Genomic DNA, 21,790 nt, shown 5'->3' with positions numbered 1-21,790 from the left:
AACCCCTCCCCTAATTACCATACACCCAACACTGTGGGTGTGGCTAACTTTTTTTTCTCCACGGTAGTCTTGTGTGGCCAGACTGTTGACACATAGCATTCGGAGCTTGTGGAATAGTTGTCTGCATGGCTACACGAGACCAGGTGGGTGGTGACCCAGCTGAAGTTAGCCACACCCACAGATGTTGTTGGATGGTGAAAAGGGGAGGGGATGATTTTATGATGTCATTATATCGTGCATTTCAATTGGGCCTTTTCGACTCGGAGGCTTTCAGCTTTCAGGAAGTAACCAAAAATACACAGGGAAGACATTATTTGCATATTATTACCACACCTGGGGGTCTATTAGAGTTTATGTTAACTCCATAGACACATACAAAACAGAAAAAAGTACAAAACTATGGCACCACCTCTTTAAAGCGAACGCTTTTAACTCAAATCTTTGATTCTGGCGGGTTCCCTGGACCGAATATTTTGAGATGTCGGCAAACAACACGAAAACGTTTGAGAGCCACTATAGCAGCATGCGTTTTGTTAGGATTTTTTAAAAGATTCTTTAGAATCAACCCCCAGTCTTGGAATGCAAATCTGCGTCACTTTAGATTTGAACAACTTTAACCATTATTTTATGCTTTAACTATTGAAAAATAGCAGATATACAAGCTCGCAGCGCGGCACCGAGTGCCGCGCTGCAAGCTTGTAGATCTGCTATTTTTGAAAGTCTTTGATTTGTATTTATTTATTTTTTGACCCGATTCTATAATGTCTTCTAAATCCTTCTTCTAAATCAGTGGTTCTCAAACTTTTTCATGTCAAGGACCCCCAAAATTACATGTATTTGACCCCCATCTCAAAATATTTTGTTCCAGGGACCCCCCAGAAGCAAATATTTGAGTTACAAAAAAATATAGCCTATTCAAAGACAAAAATAAAGCATTTTTTTTTTTTTTCAAAAATAGCAGATCTACAAGCCCGCAGCGCGGCACTCGGCCTAAATGGGTTAAAACAAGGCTGGGTAAGAGCGGTGGCGACGAGACAGAGGAGGAAGAATGGAGAGGATGAGGGGAGGAATCAAAGTGTCAGGCGTGAATATGTCAAGTGTCACCAGGGGGACGGAAAAGGCCAGAAAAAAGACGGAAAAGAAGGAGAGGTAGAGAACAGGCGGAGAACAAATGGAACGCCGTAATCTGGGGGCGGCGTTATGGAGGAGATGAGAGAGGATTTGAGAGACGGAGAATAAGACAGACAAGATCAGAGAGAGGAGAAGGCCTGGAATAAATTAAATGGTCGCGGTCGGGCAGAAACCTTGTATCTCCAAGTTTCAAAATGCTACCACTTTTTGTGGTCACATGTTCAGATACTGGATTCTGATTGGCTTAAAACAGTGGTAAATCAGTCAACAACCTTGAGTTGGCTCATATAGACCCCGCCCACTGTTGTGTTGCAGAACAATTAATGATTGTAACTAAATAACCTTGCCAAGTTACAACTGTGTTTTCTTTCATTTATATGGTAGAAGTGGTAGAAAAGCAATTTACCATTTGAGGGTCGTGGGTTGTTGGCCTATTGAATTTCCCCCTTGGGATAATAAAGGTATCTATCTATCTATACTGTTTCAGGGTTGTTTGGCACTCGGCTTCGACTCATGCCACAACCCTGAAACAGTGGTAAATCAGCCAACAACCCTCTCCCTCTCATGGTAAATGGCTTACGTTTTTTTCGTAAAGTCCTGCTTCATCACACAAGACTGTCGCACTGTGTGGAGTTTGCATGTTCTCCCTGTGTCTCCTAGGGTAGATATACCATCAAAAAAACCATGCAGTAATCCTGGTCTCTATACTGCCTCCCCCTGGCCAGCCGGACGCGCTACGTCCAAATGGGGGAAGCTCCCCCCTGTCAGGGTTGATAAGAAGCGGCTTGCTCACTCCTCATGCACAGAAGGAAGCATGAGCTCAGTTCGGGGCTCTCCCCAGGTTGGCAGAGGTAGAGCAGAGCCCAGGATTACACCTTAGGCAATTTTGTACCGGGTGAAAAAATGGGTTACAAAAATCGCTGTGAATGTCACACAGAACAAGTGAAAACAGCAGATCTACAAGCACACAACGCCTCGCACCACGAGGCGCTGTGTGCTTGTAGATCGGCTGTTTTCACTCGTTTAAATAGTTTTTAAAGGACAACTTTGTTTTTTTACAACAAGGGTTCATATTTTAGATTGTAATTAGAGAAAAGAAAAAGTGAGTGTTAAAATGTTTTCATTTGCTACGTTCTATTGTTTTATCGCGTTTACCGTGCTAGAATGTGGGGCATGCATACGCATGCAAAGGGGCATGCGTACAAGTGGCTAAATATGTCTTTTTAGACACAATAAGCCAGCAGTTTCTTTATTGCTATTTACAGTAACACGTCTAGCCCCCATAAGTCACATCCAACCATGAAAGGTTGTGTTGTATCTTGGGAATGGGCTTATTCTGTGTAAAAGGACATATTTTGCCACTTGTACGCATGCCCCCAACCACTGAAATAAGAATCTCTAAAACAATAGAAAGAAGTAAATGAAATAATTTTAACACTCATCTTTTATATTCTCTAATTACAATCTAAAATATGAACCCCTGTTGTAAAAAACTAAAGTGGTCCTTTAAACGACAAATACGAAACGAACGGTTTTGGACATACAAGGTTTCCGCGCGACACAACAAACAAACAAACCAACGGGGCGAGAGGAGAGGAGGCAGAGAGAGGGGTTGGAGGTCTTTTGGGGAAGGAAATGAATTGGTGAGTTCAGGGGAGCAGCTCTAGTTATCACGGCCACATCTTCACACATCAAAGCCCTCCGTTGTGGCGGTGATGAGACTGTGCGCGTGACGACACGCGTCTCGTCTGCCATGGTATCACCCCTCGCCTTTGAGGGAGTTCTTCAAACAGCCGCCGCTCCGCACCTATTCGGAGGCTGCCGGCCTGCCTGTCCATTTACCAAACGGATTACATGACGATCCTGTGCAGGGCTGACTGACACTGACACGTACGCAGGCCTTGTAATATGAGGCCGTGTATACGCTATAGCCATTATACGCTGCAGTGTCTGCAAAACCTTTGCAGCAAAACACTGGCTAATATGGTGTCGGATTTGTCCGAAGAAGGACCGATGATCGAGGCAGGCACGTGCGCTCACTGTCTTCATGGTGAATGGAAAGGTAATAATTCTTGCAAAAAAGCAATAGAGTACCGAAGTACAGACGTCACTCGTTCGTCCCCTGGTTCCCGGAAGTAAATTCTCAATGGCAGTGGTCTTCAACAGGTGGTCCGGGACCCCTAGGGGGTCCTCAGAGTTACTGCAAGGGGTCCTCCAAATCTTCCAATCCTTTTTATATTAACAACCTGAACCCTAGTGTCCATATTCTGAGATCTGTAGCCAAAAATAGCAGATCTACAAGCTCACAACGCCTCGTTGTGAGCTTGTAGATCTGCTATTTTCAGCAAAGAGCTTTGGTGTAGAGGTGACAAAAGGTCAAGTTTATTAAGTATTGACGGCTCAAGTCGTTAAATATTAAAATATACTGATGATCGTGCTGTCAAACGATGAAACTATATGGAATCTATGAAAAGGTGGGGGTCCCTGCTTCTTCTCTCTCTCTAAGGGGTCCTTGGCCTGAAAACGTTGAAGACCCCTGCTCTATGGAGTCATCTTAGAATGGGTCACCTTAGAATCGTGGTCCAAAAACAAACAGTCTCTGCGATACTGTCGTCCCCGACAGTATCGCAGAGACTGTTTGTTTTTGGTAGTCGTTTATGATAGTCAGTCACTCATATTTGAGAGACAGCCGCTGATTTCCGGCTCTTGCTGCATATTTGATACAGTGTGTTTCTGGAGGAAATGCAACTAATTTGATGATGTGCACAACAAAGTAGCAGAGCTGGTGGGCAGGCAAGTGTTTGTTTATTTGTTGCTTGGCAACAGTCCAGCCCCCCTCCCCCTCCCTCCCCCCTCCCCCACCAGGCCCCTTAGTGCTGGTGGAACTATTTGCGTTGGCGGAGCCAAATAAAATGATTGAATAAACAGATCGTGTAATCTGTTTGCCACGTTTTACGGTCGAATAATAAACGGAGCTTGCAGAACTATAAAAGCAACATCACACTTTAAATTTATGAGCACTACTGTGATTATATCTCGTACCACATTGCAACCATGCCCATATACAGTATGAAATTAATAACAGCAAGGTTCAAGGTGTTCTTTTTTGTTACTTCTTGTGTACACTCTTATAACGAATCAATGTCTTAATTCATAAATACGTAGGATAGGCATTCGCAAGCTTTCAGCTTCAGCCTATTCCTTTTGATCACCTGTAACAATGATTATGTGGATGTGCGACTTGTATAATTGTATGAGTTGATCAAATAAACTAAACTAAAAAATAAATAAAAATACTAAACTAAACAGGCACATAAGAGTAATGCAAATGTCTTTTTAACCTTTTATGTCTGATGATCATCAAAATTCAAATCACAGAACAAGCACATCATTTTAATGGGATGCATGCTGCTAGTGATATAGAAATATGGTTGTAATACTGTTCAAATCTAACTAAATTAACTTTTGCAAGCAATTCAATAAATCAAATCAAATCAGGTCGATACGAAAATATCATGTCGCGATTATTGTGACCAAAATAATCGTGATTTACGACAATCAAACAATCAAAATATGCCTGATACTCTTGAAATGCCACTTTGAACCCCTGCATCCATGTTCTGGGGCAGAACGTAGATCTGCTGTTTTTTGGCAAAGAGATTTGGTAGAGTGAAAGAAAAAGTATGTTTACAGTGTGTTTCACCAATTGTGGATCAGGGGTCTTCATAATTTTCAGGCCAAGGACCCCTTAGTGGAGAGAGAGAGATGAAGCAGGGACCCCCACAACCTTGTCATATATTTCATATAGTTTCATTGTTTGACAGCACAATCATCAGTGTATTTTGGATTCATGTCAATTTGTGTTTTCAGATATTTAACCACTTGAACCTTCAATACTTTATAAACTTGACCTTTCACTCTATAAACTTGACCTTTCACTCTGTACTTAGTCTGCTCTTTTTCTCCTCTACACCAAAGCTCGTGACCGAAAATAGACGATCTACAAGCTGATAACGCCTCGCAGCGCGAGGCGTTGTGAGCTTGTAGATCGGCTATTTTTGGCTAAAGTTGTCCGAATATGGACGCTAGGGTTCAAGTGTTTAATATAAAAAAGGAGGGAAAAGAAATTCTATCACACAAAGATTTGGAGGACCCCCTGTGGTAACTCTAGGGGTCCCGGACCACCTGTTGAAGACCCCTGTTGTAGAGGGTTTTTTAAGTGGATCAAAGGTGAATTGATACCAGCGCACGACAGAGGACAATGTCACGAGGGTCCATGCTCAAGTTCTCTCCACGATACGATTATTGCGAGCGTTTTTTTTATCACGATAAACGATAATAACGATTATCGTCCCATCCCTAATCAAATCTCTCTCTCTCTCTCTCTCTCTCTCTCTCTCTCTCTCTCTCTCTCTCTCTCTACCCCTCTCTCCCCCCCTCCCTCTCTCTGTGCCACCCTCACCAGCTGTGCCAGGTGCTGAGCCCCACCACCATGCTGTGCCAGGCTCCGGAGCTGCCCATCAGCCTGGAGCGCCAGACGGCCGAGCGCCCCGACGAGTTTGGCTTCAAGCTGGACGACGTGGCGGCTCTGACGGCGCTGAACCACAGCGCCTTCATCTACTACCCCAACCCTGAGTTCGAGCCCCTCAGCCCCTCTGGGGTGCTGGAGCTGAAGCCTGGGTCACCCATCATACTGAAGGTACATATAGGCTCAGATCATCCATTATAAGAAGGGAATATCTTCAGAAATAGTGTCTTATCCTGGAATAAATTCCTTACCAAAATATTTCTTCGCCAATGTGTTTGTAAAGGTGTCTAGTAACACATCCCACAAAGACTGAAATTCAGTTTCCCTAGGAGAATCAGTTACAGCTGATGAAAGCTTGAGTCCCATTAAATTAACTATACAGGATAAAACACACCAAAATAAATATGCTTTAAGTAGCATGTGAGGGGTCAAACTAGGGTTTTTTAATGATTCTGAATCCATTGCAAGCATTTGTTTTGCACGGAAAACATTCCTTGGGGTCAAGGCGGCTCCCACAACACTTTGAAAAGTGATGACTCATCACTAAACAATAATTGTATGGGGGCTGTTTCTACCCCAAGGAATGTTTTTCGTGCAAAACAAATGCTTGCAATGCATTCAGAAGAATCATTTAAAAAACCCTAGTTTGACCCCTCACATGCTACTTAAAGCATATTTATTTTGGTGTGTTTTATCCTGTATAGTAATGGGACTCCAACTTTCATCAGATGTAACGGATTCTCCTAGGGAAACTGAATTTCAGTCTTTGTGGGATGTGTTACTAGACACCTTTACAAACGCATTGGTGAAGAAATGTTTTGGTAAGGAATTTATTCCAGGACTTTTTTAAGATATTCCCTTCTTATTAGACCAGGGTTTCTCAAATAGTCTGAGCGTTTCGGGCAAAAATTGTGCACTTTACGATAGAAGCATGTAATTTGGCACACAGTTAGAACATGCCATATGGAACATTTTTGGCTATAGGGACATCGCAGATTTTTCTTGGGAAACTTGTGGGAGCCAATCAAAGTTGGGCTCTCATAGACTTTACTATACAGTAAAATAATACAACAAATACATATGCTTTAAGTAGCATGTGAGGGGTCACCAACCAACCACGTTGTCGACTCTCTCTCTCTCTCTCTCTCTCTCTCTCTCTCTCTCTCTGTGTCTCTCTCTGTGTCTCTCTCTCAGGGGCGTAACTTCCTCCCCCCCACCATGAACAGCGGCAACGGGAAGCTGAACTACACGGTCCTGATCGGGGACAAGCCCTGCACGCTGACCGTGTCCGAGACACAGCTGCTGTGTGAGTCCCCCAACCTGACAGGACGCCACAAGGTCCTGGTGAGTGGCACGCACACACACATGCACGCACGCACGCACGCACGCACACTGTGACACACCGCAATGTGTTGTGAGCTTGAGTGGATCCATTGTAGAGATGGGATTTATGGCTCGTTCCTTTCAAAGAGCCGTTCAAAAGACTGTCTCATTTTAGTTACTTGTCACTTTGTAGATTTTGATTATAATTACAAATCACTTATACTCTTATACTCACCCTATATATACTTTTTGGCCATATATACATTTCCGCCATTTGAAAATAGACGATCTACAAGCTCACAATGCGTAGTGTTGCGACGCATTGTGAGTTTGTAGATCTGCTATCTTCGAATGATTTTTCTACATTTTATTCATTGGAAAACCTGTGAAATGGGACATTGGGACACAAGTACTTAAGTTTTTACTATTGTTACTTTAAAGATGAAGTGCCATGATTTTTCCCCCCTCTAAAACATGATTATCAGCTATTATGATTATACTAGGAGGAGGATATTTCTACTTATGGCAGAGTAAGATTTTAGTTAAATAAATCTACACAAGATGATTCTCAGATTGTCTTATTTCTTTGTTATTCTTGTGGAGACATTAGCCTAGTAATAGTAGTAAAAGCACTCGCCCTCACTCACACACACACACACGCACGCACGCACGCACGCACGTACGTACGCACACACGCACGCACACACACACACACACACACACACACACAGAACCACAAGGCGAGCTGAGCTTTTTGAATATTTATAGACTGGGGATTATTGCTCGGTGATGATGACACATAAAGTGCAGAGCATTTAAAAGCATGTGAGGATGTGAGAACAAACATCAAAGTTGTTTCAAACTATTAAAATAACTTTGAGGTTCTCCAACCCCAAAGTATTCCCATAGCAACGCTTAGCGTTGCCTTTTCTTTCTGCGTTTCACGGTTTAACTCATCCTCATTACTGTGAAGATAAACTAATGCTCCGAAAAATCTCCTTGAACTTCAAGCATATCACTTTGCCATCTGCGTAGTAGGGCAGGGGTCTTCATCAGGGGGCCCGGGACCCCTAGGGGGTCCTCAGAGTTACTATTCTGAGTGGAACATTGGCCAAAAGAAATAGCAAGCTAGCGCGACGTGTTCCTATAATGGGGGCAAACATTTGGCCAAAATAGTCGATCTACAACAATTAAATTGTTAATCACGATTGTGGCATGAGTGGTGTAAAGTAACTAAGTACATTTACTTAAGTACTGTCTCTACTTAAAGGGGTACTGTCACCTAAATGGGTTAAGGGGCAGATTACACTGACATGAGCTTCTCTGAAAATGGTCTGAAACAGTCTGAAGCTCATGTCACAGTGTCACACATCTGCCCCTCGCCAACAACAGCTGACCAGTACAGAAAGTAGTCTAAGTACAGTCATTTAATTTGATTGGCTTATAATTGCACATTCCCACAATGACATCATAAAAGTATTAACTTGTTTTTAAAGAATATTCTTAAAGTGACAGTACCCCTTTAGGTACAGTATCCCATCCTAATTTACATTACACTTTAAAACAGAATAAGACATAATAAAGCCATAATAAGAAATAATGTGTTGGTAATTAGAACTAATATGTTTTATTAGACAGAAACAAAGACAGAATAGCATTAAGAGCGAATACATTATGTGGCACCGGCACCTGCCGACCGCATCGCCGGCGATAGGACCGGCAGCCGCCACATGGAACTGTAGGTAGGACCGGCATCGCTGGTAACTGTCGCGGCAGCCACCAGCGCACGGACCGGCAGTTTACCGCGACGGGACCTGCTGGTCCGTGCGGTGCCAGAGAATGTATCCGCTCTTTCTGCTATTCTGTCTTTGTTTCTTTCTAATAAAACATAATTATTAGTTCTAATTACCAACACATTATTTCTTATTATGGCTTTATTATGTCTTATTCTGTCTTAAAGTGTACTGTAAATTAGGATGGGACCAAAAATTGTTTACTCTACTTGAATATTTCCAATATTTTTACCTCTACTCCAAGAGGCAAATATTGTACTTTTACTCCACCACAATTATTTGAAAACTGGTTACTTTGTAGATGTTGATTATTATGATATTCCACTTTCAAAAGAACTTCTGGTAGTCTAATCAGGCTTTTGTGAACACCCTAGACAGTTTTTAAGTTGCTTGATTCAATATTTAGATATTTAATATTCATTGTATCAGACACCACCATCCAGCCCTTTTACAAACCCATTGTAACTTCAAACTCCTTTTTAACCATGATCAAAATTCATTTTTTTCTAGTGACTCATACTACCCTATTAATACGTGAGCTGGTTTTTAAGTTATTCTTTTTTTATTTAATTTTAATAATATTTTATTGTATAATTATATTATATATAATTATATTTCTCCATTTTCCCAGAAAAATATTAAAAGCCACAAAAGCCTGATTAGATGATAACATGACCAAAAGCTCTTTTGAAAGTGGAATATTCCCTTGAAGTAAGGGGTCTGGGGGGCTGCGAGGCGTTGTGAGCTTGTAGATCGGCTATTTTCTGCGAAGAGATTTGGTGTAGAGGGGGAAAAGAGCAGACTAAGTACAGAGTAAAGCCCTTTGCACACAGGCGCGTTTATCCGCACGGATAAAACGGACAATTTCATTTTTGTAAAAGAAAACAATGATTCTCTACGACCTCATGCACACCGGATCCGAATTAGCTGTGCGACGAGTGGCTGCGGCCATGCGTTTTCTTTCTCGATCGAACCCAGTTCGGTAAAAAACTCATCGCTCCTTTTATGACTCCTTTTGGGATCCGCAGCGCCGATGCCGCACAGCATTGCACACCAAATCCAATGCGTTTTATTCATGCAGCAAACGAAAAAAACGCAACTGTCCTGTGTGCAAAGGGCTTAAAAGGTCAAGTTTATTAAGTATTGACGGTTCAAGTGGTTAAATATCTGAAAACACAAATTGACATGAATCCAAAATACACTGATGATTGTGCTGTCAAACGATGAAACTATATGGAATCTATGAACAGGTTGTGGGGGTCCCTGCTACATCTCTCTCTCAAACTAAGGGGTCCTTGGCCTGAAAACGTTCAAGACCCCTGCTTTAAGTAAAACATTTGAGTACTTTTTTTCACCACTTTTTTTCACCACTGATGAGCCCTGAAAAATAGCAGATATACAAGCTCACAGCGCAGCACCGAGTGCCGCGCTGCGAGCTTGTAGATCTGCTATTTTTGAAAAAGTCGTGATTGATTTTGTTTTGCTTTGTTTCTGTTTGTTGTTGTTTTTTTTTCTCTTTTCTTTTCTCTCTGCACTTTTTTCTTGCTCTGTTGTACATTTTTGTTTGTGCTTAGGAGGATCCTCTCGAAAACGAGATGCTACATCTCAACGGGGTTATTCCTAATAAAGAATTTCAACACAAAATGTGTGCAAATCTTTGAATATATGTATTTTTAGAGCGAACGTTTGTAACTCAAATTTTGCTTCTGGGTGGTCCTTGGAACTATAATATTTTGAGATATGAATATTTTTTTACAGGGGTCCTTCACATGAAAAGGTTTGAGAACCACTGACATAGTAGTCTCTCAAGAACAGACTAACTGAGCTGTTTGAAAAGGACCTTTTCTTTGACGATGGCTAGCCAGATTGCTGACATGAGAACATAGGGTTTAAAAAAAAAAAAAGAAAAAACCTTTTCAAAAGACACTATAGAATCGGGTAAAAATTCTAATTTTCAAGATTTTTCAAAAATAGAAGATCTACAAGCTCGCAGCGAGGCACTCAGTGCCACGCTGTGAGCTTGTATATCTGCTATTTTTCAATAGTTAAAGCATTCAATAATCCTAGGCCTAAATAACCCAGATCTTTTGTCTCTCCCCCCCAACATAAGGCTCGCGTGGGCGGCATGGAGTTCTCCCCGGGCGTGGTCCAGGTGATGTCGGACAGCCCGCTGAGCAGCACGGCCATCATGGGCATCGCGGCGGCCGGCGCGCTCCTCATCCTCTTCATCGTGGTGGTGCTCATCGCCTACAAGAGGAAGTCGCGCGAGAGCGACCTGACGCTCAAGAGGCTGCAGATGCAAATGGACAACCTGGAGTCGCGCGTCGCCCTGGAGTGCAAAGAGGGTAAGGAGGAAGGGGCGGACGCTAGCTAGAGTAGCATTTGACGCTACTTTGGCGGACGCTAGATAAAGTAGCATTTAAAGCTACTTTGGCGGACACTAGATAAAGTAACATTTAACGCTACTTTGAAAGGAAAGGACTGAGCATTGTTTTGACTTCCCATTGAAAGTAGAATTTACGCTACAGTACTTTGAGGAAGGGGCAGATGCTAGCTAAAGTAGCATTTACGCTACTTTGAAAGGAAGGCACTGAGCATTGGTTGGACCTCCCGTTGGTCCAACCAGGTTAGCATTCACCAGTGTCGGCAGGTTAGCATTTCACCAGGTTAGCATTTCACCAGCATTAGTTTTACTGAGGTTAGGGTTAAGGCTCGGTTTAGGTGAACCATCACATGGCACCTGCAAGGTGGGCCTGGACGCTAGCTTAAGTAGCATTTAACGCTACTTTGAAAGGAAGGGGTTTTACTGAGGTTAGGTAGGGTTAGAGATTTCGATATATTGTGGCGACCGCATGTCGCCACAATATAGGAAATTATATGCTTTCTCCATCTTGTTTTTAACGAAAGATCTGTAATTATGGTTGCTTGATAAAAGTTATTTTAATTACAGTTTACATTTTAGGCATTTAGCAGACGCTTTTAATCCAAAGCGACTTACAATAAGCAGATAATACATCACTATAATAAACAAGATAACATGTCAGAACATCATCAACAACATAGCAATTGCATATGAATTAATAATTATTAACAACATAGCAATTGCATATAATTAATAATTATTCTAAGACTATTGGTGGTCTATTTCTCATGGTGGTGGTAGGTCCTCCTCCCGTCCTCCCGTGGAGCTCGCCCTCCCTCCGCACATGACTACATTACAGTACTTTTGAATACTCAGTATCTTTTTTAAATCAAGGACTTTTGAACAGTGGAACAGCACATTATAACTACCAGGTGACACTGTACCTAAAGATCTGGTCTATAATGCATTAAAAAGCACTCATAAGGCCTCATAACACGCGTTATAATCTTTTATAATTGTGCATGACAACCTATAAAGGCACTTTATAACTAAACTGACTAAGCAGTTATAACATGCTGTCCCGTTGAGCTTAAAATGCATTCTGACAAGCACTCATAATAAGTTCTAAGTAAGTATAATTATAATCATTCATTATAATGCATTATAAATGTGTAATTGAAGTGTTACCATGCCATAACACTGTTATTGCGACCGTAGGTCGCAGTTTACTATGAGAACTGTCACATCTTGTCCGTGGCTGTATGGGTAACGCTTGTCTTTTTTGTTGATTGACTCTCACGCTCTGACATCACGCTCTGACTGTGATGTCAAGGGAACCAAATCCCTTTTATGGAGATCCCTGATGTCATCAATATTAAGCCCATATACAGTATGTGAATGCCAATATATAATCACTGTGATGTCAGGGGAACCAAATCCATTTTATTGCCATATATGGAGATCCCTGTGATGCCAGGGGAACCAAATCCCTTTGGCCAGATGGCCAAGACATGGCGCTACCTCGCCCTTTCGCCCTTAGGCGTCTTACTGGTATAACACTGTGTGTGTTATCGACTCTAACAGGTACAGATAAGCCATACCTATGCAGTCGTTTGTGCCTTACATTACATGAATAAAGGTGAATCAGTAGCTTAAAGTAAGAGGGAGAAAACACGATATGGTTTGAAACCAGAGGGGTACCATAAGAATGTTCAGCTTATAAAGAACACAGAGTCCGTTCTCCGTCCAAGGACGTCTTTAGATAAGGAAAGAATTAAGCTTTTTATCTTCTTTTGTGTGTAATTATGTTGGTCAGTGTTATCTTAAGACTGCCCTAAGAGTGCACTAACGTCTTTGATTTACACCGTATGTTATATAATTTAGAGCTACAATAAAACATTTGATTATATCATTCTTTTTTGTTCTTTTTCTTTTTTTCCCCTTCTCTATGCTTTTAATAATAAGTACTTCATTTGGGGCTCCTTGACAGGAAAACGTTTGAGAACCAATGAACTATTAATAGCGTACGGGCATTTGAGGTCGGAAAGCCCGACGGGGCCCACACAGCCCGTTTCGTTGCTTATGGCCAGGGCGCGGGCCATTTCATTGGTCAGGCTCAGGCTTGTTGAGTTAGGTGCATAAGCCAACCATTTTTTTTCTTCTAATTTTAGAGTAGACAATTCTTTTTACCCTTTTTTCTCCCCAATAAATGTTAAATGGTGCATTTATCTAGCGCCTTTATCCAAGGCGCTTTACAGCGATTGTGCATTACATTCACCCATTCACACACACACACACACATGCATACACCGATGCCGGCTGCACCACGATGGATTCGAACCGACAACCTCCGTGGTGGGGTTCAGGGACTTTGCCACTGGGCCACCTGAGAGCGCCCAGGCAACCATCTCACAGTGATATTCACCAGTGAACGTCTTGGCTTTCATTGACAACGGAAGGAGAGGATCTTTCAGCGAACCTGGAGTGTTGGATTGTGGTTGTGGATATACTTCGCACGGCGCTTGCAACGCGGGATGAACAGCGAATGAGGCTCTCGCAGCATAAGGCTCATTATAATAACTCTACCAATACGTTTCAATGGATATTTATTTTTCGGGGGACCTAACGTTTAAAAACATCATTCTCGTTTCCGAACGATGTTTGTCTGGATTGGTTCTTCACGGTTCACGGCAAAGAAAGCAAGGTAGACCATCATCTTTGATCACTTAAATTACTGCTGGATCATCAGTAACACGGCTTTGTTCTCTACAGCATGCTCTGTTATGCTTCTCTGTTTGTGGACAGTCAGTCGCAATTAATATTTGTGAGACAGCGTTGTTTGTTTGTGGCATTCGTGTTGCTTTATTCTATTGCATGCAGCCAGTGACATGCTGCTACTGTTATGGACACTTGGGAGTTAGTTGGTAGCCGTGTTTGAATCTGTGGCACTTGCATTTATTACGTTTAATAGAACATACCGGTATAAGTCTTGGTAGCGTAAGTGACGTGTGTTCTGTCTGTGTCTGCATGTCTCAGACAGTGCCAGTGAACGTGCGTTAGTGTATTGCGCGTTGCTAGCATCAGAAATGGCGTGCGGCGGCGAGAGTCGCAGCCCCAGCCTGAAGCCTCAAAAAGTCTAGTATCCCCCTCGTTCCATAGGGATATCCCTTTGGAGTAATGGTTAAGATATTGGACTTTCACGTGGGTTCAAAGCCTGGGTGGGGAGGTTTGCATCACCTCCGTTACAGGCGCATGTTAAATCCCGCAGAAATTTAATTAACTACCAAGGCCCGAGTTATTCCCTTGCCAGGCCTGTTTCCCGAGCTATTAATCAATTAGATTTGATAAAAAACAATCCAAAATTGGATCACGATCCATGGGGCCTAAGTGCCCCAAAAATAACAAGTTTCTCTGAGACCACTTTCTGCTGCGTTTACTTCCTTGTTACACAACACTGACTGCTGCCAGCTCAGCAACTTTTTTGTTTGACAATATTATTGTTGTTGTTTGTAATGTTAGTAGAAATATGAGCATCTAAGGTTATATTCTGGGACATATCTAACTACAGGTAGTTATGATATTTATCTGGCCTAGAATATCACCTGATTTCAACCAACATAAATCCTGTCAAACAAAAAAGTCCATATGACGTCCTGGTAATGACGTCAAGATCATCCCCATATGGGCTGTTATCTGGCCCCAATAAAGATGTCACTGATTGGTCCAAGACCTGACCGTGCTTGCTGGGAGACCCTTGTCGGTTTTGGGGCCTGATCAGTCAGGGCCAGTGGCCTTGCATGGGTTGGCTTTTTGGACCAGGGTTTTGGGCCTGGCTTGGGGCTTGGACTGGATTTTTGGGCCAGGATTTTGGGCTGGGTTGTTTCCGTGCAGGGCTCTTAACACAGTGGTTCCCAAACGTTTTCCAGCTCAAGACCCAAAACATACATGTTGTTGTCTTCCCATGCAGGACCCAAACATACAAAAATGCTTTGTGAATTTACCAATTAATCGGGCATAGGCCTATAGCTTACAAGCTCGCAATGAGCTCACATTGTGTGCTTATAGATCTGCTATTTTGACTATTTTGTACGCTCTTTTTTTTGTTGTTGTTACATTATGTCTTTTTTATAATTTTTCTATCTTTTCAAAGATTTATTTTTTGGTAGAAACTTGTACCTGACACATTGACTGGGAAAGCCTGCTCTAACAGACATTAATGTATTCTGGCTGTAAAGCAACATACTAAGCACATACTAAGTACATGCTAAGTACATACTAAGTACTCACAACATGACGGCTGTGAAAGCTGGCTCGTGACCTCTATCACGCGCACGTTTTATCTCTTCCAACTTTTAATCTGATCCAATAAACAAACCTAATCACCTTTTTATTACCCAATGAGAAAAAGGACATTATCATCTGACGACAGTGGTTCTCAACTTGTGGGTCGGGACCCCTGGGGGGGTCCCAAAAATTTATGGTGGGGGTCCCCAGATGATTAGCTTAATGTGCTACGTTGTTTTATCACTCAACAGTAAACAAACCAACATAAAGTTTAATTGTATAGAGGGTTTATGCACATTTCTAAAGTGACAATTTAAGGACTTTTTAATACCTCTAAAATTACAAATTAAACATTGGCCAAATTGTCAAATATTAGAGGCAGAAATTGTGAAAATACACAATCTACGTCGTGAGCATGTAGATCTGCTATTTTCACAATAGAACCGTGTAATGCCTCAACTCTTAGTGCTCGTCAGTTCAAATATGATTATTTTGGGCGTTGCGGCCTGAAAAGGTTGAGAACCACTGGTCTACCGTACAGCCATATAAACCGTCTGTCCCTCCCTTTCTCCCCCAGCGTTCGCTGAGCTCCAGACGGACATCCACGAGCTGACCTCTGACCTGGACGGCGCGGGCATCCCTTTCCTGGACTACCGGACCTACACCATGAGGGTTCTGTTCCCGGGGATCGAGGAGCACCCCGTCCTCAGAGACCTGGAGGTACACTAGGGTAGAGGGACAGGGGTGTGTGTGTGTGTGCATGTGTGTGTGTGTACACCATGAGGGTGCTGTTCCCCGGCATCAAGGAGCACCACATTCTCAGGGACTTAGAGGTATACGCTAGGGTAGAGGGACAGTGTTGATTTTGACCTGCAAAGTTTGACGTACTGTAGTTTTTAGTCATTAGGTCTTGTAGATCAACTATTTTCAGAGCACAACACCCGAGCGCAACCAAACATAAAATGAGGTAAGGATAACTTCTAGCTTTGGACCAGAGCTATGGGAAAACATGGCACAGGCCGACTAAAAAACAAGGAACAAAGTAGTGAGGCCACAGTGTGTGAAACTAACGCTGTTGTGTGTTGTTGGCGTCTGGTAAACAAAGGCCTCCTGTCGCCCCCGACAACGGCACTTACTCGAACGCAAACAAGACAGCCCTCCAATCAGCCGCTCCCCCTCGTTAATAACTCTTTAACGACATGTGACACCACCCTTTTTTCTTTTCTTTTTTTAACTCCGCACCTCAAAAACAAATTAAAAGTCAATCAGAGGGAAAAGTGGCGAGGGAGGGGGGGGGGGGGGAGGGGGGAAAAATCAAGTCATTTATCCCCCCGCCGGTGGCATTGATGGACAGCCGTAATTGGGCGGGTCGTCTTTTCCCATTAAAGAGAACGAAGGACCCCCATTCCGCTGCCCTCGGGGTTGGCTAACTCCGTGCCTGATGAGAATCTCCTGGTAATAAGCTATATTAATTATGTTTTAATTGGTATAAATGTGGGGCCTGTATGAGCGGCGTGATGTGGAATTGGAGGCCTTAATGAGAGGAACAGGGGCCCATCGCAGGCGAGTGACGGCTGCTTAATTATTATTGATATGTCAGACGTTGTGCCGTATCGGTTTTCAACTGCAGGCAACAGATGGAAATACCACCAATGAAATAACAACATTGCCCCAGGAGGATACATAAAGCTACCATTACACGAAAACTTTAACAAAATATCACTGTTAATACATCTTTCTATGCGATTTACATTAGACTAAAGCCAACAGACTAGTGATAGCTTTTAAAACGATCAGGTAGAAATCATGAACCATCATAGTCTGTTCAAAACATAGACTGTAAAAAATATGGACGGTGGGAACCCATTGGTTTCTATGCTGCGAAAATGAATCTTTTTTTCTCTCCTTGTATGGGTGTCGCCACCATTGTTTTAATAGGTACCATTAAATGGTATTGGCTGCCAACAGTCACGTGCAACCGCAGGGATACTTGGGTAAATGTGTTGAGCCTGCCGATATATCATGGTGATTGAAACAAGGCTTTAAACTAGTGACAGGAACCATAAAGTATTCATGACAATGTTTATTAAGGTAAGAATAACAAATATAAAAGTTTGGGGGAAATGAATGGAATCCTATGGAGAACATGTTGCCTCTGGTACCAGAACAGCACAACTAGCGGCCAATTATAGGAACTTTTTCCGCGTTTGCTTCATTTTAAATCCGGACAACTGGACCCCTGGTTCAGCAACCCATAACCATGCTAACACAAAACAACATATCCAAGCTACAATATGCAAGGCAAAGTAGCTAGCCAATTGACACTACATGTAGATCTGCTATTTTTGAAAAAGTCGTGAAAATTTGTTCAAATCTTTGAATATATTTATTTTCAAAGCGAACGTTTGTAACTCAGATTTTGCATCTGGGGGGTCCCTGGAACTAAATATTATGAGATGGGGGTCCGTGGCCAAATAAATATCATTTTGGGGGTCCATCAAATGAAAAGGTTTGAGAACCACTGATATAGTAGTCTCTCAAGAACAGACTAACTGAGCTCCAGTTAAGTGAAAAGGACCTTTTCTTTGACGATGTCTGGCCAGATTGCTGACATAGAAACATAGGTTTTTAAAAAAAAAAACCTTAGAAGGATTCAAAAGACAGGGGCAAAATTTAAATTTTCACGATTTTTTAAAAATAGCAGATCTACAAGCTCGCAGCGCGGCACCGAGTGAGCTTGTAGATCTGCTATTTTTCAATCGTTAAAGCATAAAATAATGATACACAATAATGTGTACCCGTTCTAAATGGGTTTTAATTCATTTTAAATCTAAATTCCTTCCCCCCCGTCCCCTCCCAGGTCCCGGGCTACCGCCAGGAGCAGGTGGAGAAGGGCCTGAAGCTGTTCGGCCAGCTGATCAACAACAAGGTGTTCCTGCTGGCCTTTATCCGCACGCTGGAGGCGCAGCGCGGCTTCTCCATGCGCGACCGCGGCAACGTGGCGTCGCTCATCATGACCGTGCTGCAGTCCAAGCTGGAGTACGCCACCGACGTCCTGAAGAACCTGCTGTCCGACCTCATCGACCGCAACCTGGAGAGCAAGAACCACCCCAAGCTGCTGCTGCGGAGGTAAGACCCAGAACTAAAACTGTTAGAACCAGAGAGAGAGAGAGAGAGAGAGAGAGAGAGAGAGAGAGAGAGAGAGAGAGAGAGAGAGAGAGAGAGAGAGAGAGGCAGGGGAGGCTGTGGCTCAGGTCGTACAATGATCCGTGGGTTGGTGGTTCGAATCCAGGCTCATCCTGTCCACATGTGGAAGTGTCCTTGAGCAAGACACTGAACCCCACGTTGCCTCCGTTGGTGTGTGAATGTGGGAAGTGAGGACGCTGGCGTCGACTGTTCATTGCTTCACCTCCCAATGTATGAATGAATGTAAAGTGGGACCGGCCCTAAGCAAGAGTGTTTGTGGCCTCAAAACACTCCCAGCTCAACCTGCTCGCCCACTGGCATAGAACAAAAAGAACAGTGCACGTTTTAATAATTTGACTGTCACACTCACAGTATGGGTTCAGGCTAATTGGGAATCTTGTGAACTTTCAGGTAGAACACAGGATCACACCTTTTGATTGCTTGCTAATTTTGGCCTTTCTTCCTGCTCCTGCAGAAACCACAGAAGATGCGACATCAGATTAAATATGTCTTCTCCTCTTCTTGACCGCATAATAATAGAGTTCCGTCAGGTCGCAGTTACTATCAAACCCTGCACAAACTGTCAGTCCGTCTGTCTGTCACACGTAACATGTCACACTTTTGCCCTGCTCATATCTCCGCAACCGTTGCCCCGATCCATGCCAGATTTTGCACACACACTCCTTGCCTGCCAAACTACAACCTCCAAGGACCCCCGGAGCTCCAGGGACCCCCAGGTCCCTGGGGGACCCCCAGATGTAAAAAATGACCAAATGCGCAAAAATGACCAAATGACCACCCCAACGGGGCTGCTCACGGGGAATTCCCGGGGACCACCGACTCCTGGTGCTCCAGAACGGATGCAAAAGTGGTGGCGCCCCCAGTGGAGGACCCCCTGCCACTGCAGCGCACATAAAATGCCGTAACTCGGGCTAGGAGCGACCGGGAGAGCCGGGGCCGACCTGACGGTCGCTTATCTCCCGATTAGGGAGTCTTACTGGTAATAGAGTTTGATTACCAATTTACTTCCCTACAAGTCATCTCCTCAACCCTGTTTGGCTAGTTCTATTCCATCTGTCTGGTGCCAGGAAGGTTGGAAGAGCAGACATGATCTGCCATCACCAGAGATGAACTGAACAGGAGCAGAAAGAAATCAAATAAAAAAGGCAAAGAGGTTTAGGGATAAGGCACCGACGAAAATAGGACCTCTTTTGTCTTGGTACTTCTGTGTTTTTGAGCGGTGATAACTGCTCCTACATGTACGTAAGATTAGAACCAACGACAGTTTGCAGTTTGCTAAAGGTTTATCTGGGTTTTGTCCATAATGTCACAAATTCACGGTATGTAAATCTTGAAAAAGATGTATTAACAATGATATTTCGTTAAAACCGTTGTGTACATTTAGCCATTTGATTCATGCACCAGTTTTGTGTCAAACCATCACACGGCACTGTGAGCTTGTAGATCTAATATTTGTTGTTGCATGACAGTTGTCAGTCAAGCTTATCCGTGTTTTTAATGATCCTCAGTGTTTCTCTCAGAGAACATGTTTGGATTGAACGGCGGTGACCTTGTGGAGCGCCTCTCCCTGCATGTCATCAGCTAAATAATTTAGCTAATTATGATTAATCCCATTTCAATATAGTTACTGTACGAGAGAGAGAGAGAGAGAGAGAGAGAGAGAGAGAGAGAGAGAGAGAGAGAGAGAGAGAGAGAGAGAGAGAGAGAGAGACCCACTCATTAAGGAAGAAGAGAGAGGGTTATAAGAGCTTCTCTTCTCTGGACCAATCACAGTCCTCTCCTCCTCCACATGAGGAGCTGGAGTCTTAATGGTATCGTGATGGGGGTCCATAATGAGGGGTCCATCATGGGGCTAGACCCCCAGCTGGACGTAGCGCGTGGAAGGAACACGTTATTCCAACCAGTTCCATTCCCCTCCATCAGGCGCCCCGGCTGGCCAGGGGGAGGCAGTATAGAGACCAGGATTACTGCATGTTTATTTTTTTTTGGGAGGGTATCTACCCCAGGAGACACGGGGAGAACATGCAAACACCACACGGAAAGGCCCTTTCGCCAACCCCACCCTAGGGTGTGCGCACTATTCGTCACAGTTTTCGGTCGAGGAAATCAACACTAGGCGGCACGCCGCGGCGCCCGCACCGGCGTGCTTGCGTCCGGGTGACAGCGGGCATATTCACCTCATGAAAAGCCGTTTAGTGTCTTGCTCGCCGATGCGGCGAGTGATTAATGCTGTCTGGGGAGGAGGCATGATTAATCACAGCCAGAGAGAGAGAGAGAGAGAGAGAGCTTATACAGTGAGCCAGAGCAGAGCGGAAGCAGGGGCGTCACAATGGGGGGGGGGGAGAGTGGGACTGAGTTGCGAGGGCCCAAGGTGGAGGGGCCTTAATTATTTTATACTTTAGCTATTGAAAAATAGCAGATATACAAGCTCACAGGGACCGGCACCGAGTGCCGCGCTGCGAGCTTGTAGATCTGCTATTTTTGAAAAGTCGTGGAAAATGTGTTAAAATATTTGTAACGCAAAATTTGACATTTTGCTTCTGGGGGGTCCCTGGAACTAAATATTTTGAGATGGGGGTCCGTGGCCAAATACATAACATTTTGGGGCTCCTTCACTTGAAAATATTTGAGCACCACTGACATAGAAACATACAGTAGGTTTTTCCCAAAAAAATCACGTTTTACAAAAATAGCAGATCTACAAGCTCGTATAGCTTGTAGATCTGCTATTTTTCAATAGCTAAAGCACAAAATAATGCGTAATAATGCGTTCCCTGTCCAAATGGGTTAAAATCCCCTCCCCCTATGAAGAACATTCATGGGGGGCCCGCAGTGAATCCTTGTACCCGGGGCCCAGGATATGGTGTGACACCCTGGCGGCAGCCTAGCAGGTATAAACAATGGAAGTGTATTATTATACACCACAGCTGATCCTGACTCTGATACAACTCCTGAGACAAGAGTAGAGAACAATGGAAGAGAGACATTACAATAGAGAGAGAGAGAGAGAGAGAGAGAGAGAGAGAGAGAGAGAGAGAGAGAGGGGGGGAGAGGAGCGGAGAGAGAGAGTCAGTCAAGGACAATGGAGATACTTCTCTCCATGTGAGATAGAGCTGGAGTTAGTGGAGTGTGGAGAGAGATTGTGTATTTTTCTTTGATCAG

The 21,790-nt window shown here is 43.5% G+C and overlaps 1 protein-coding gene across 1 annotated transcript in view; it reads left to right on the top strand.

The window, feature by feature from the left end:
- Positions 1 to 21,790, top strand: part of plxna4 (plexin A4) — a gene marked incomplete at both ends in the record, with an annotated part of 474,146 nt that overhangs the window by 369,741 nt on the left and 82,615 nt on the right. Inside the window, 5 exons of the mRNA XM_080753923.1 lie at positions 5,597 to 5,830; positions 6,854 to 7,003; positions 10,886 to 11,120; positions 15,999 to 16,141; positions 18,282 to 18,550. Of these exons, the coding sequence (XP_080610049.1) occupies positions 5,597 to 5,830; positions 6,854 to 7,003; positions 10,886 to 11,120; positions 15,999 to 16,141; positions 18,282 to 18,550 (1,031 nt within the window). The remainder of the gene's footprint in view (positions 1 to 5,596; positions 5,831 to 6,853; positions 7,004 to 10,885; positions 11,121 to 15,998; positions 16,142 to 18,281; positions 18,551 to 21,790) is intronic.

This window comes from Nannobrachium achirus, assembly GCF_963921795.1.
Source record: "Nannobrachium achirus genome assembly, chromosome: 23".
Taxonomy (NCBI): domain Eukaryota; kingdom Metazoa; phylum Chordata; class Actinopteri; order Myctophiformes; family Myctophidae; genus Nannobrachium; species Nannobrachium achirus.
The sequence above is the reverse complement of the archived record's forward strand: the minus strand, read 5'-3'. Positions and strand labels throughout refer to the sequence as shown.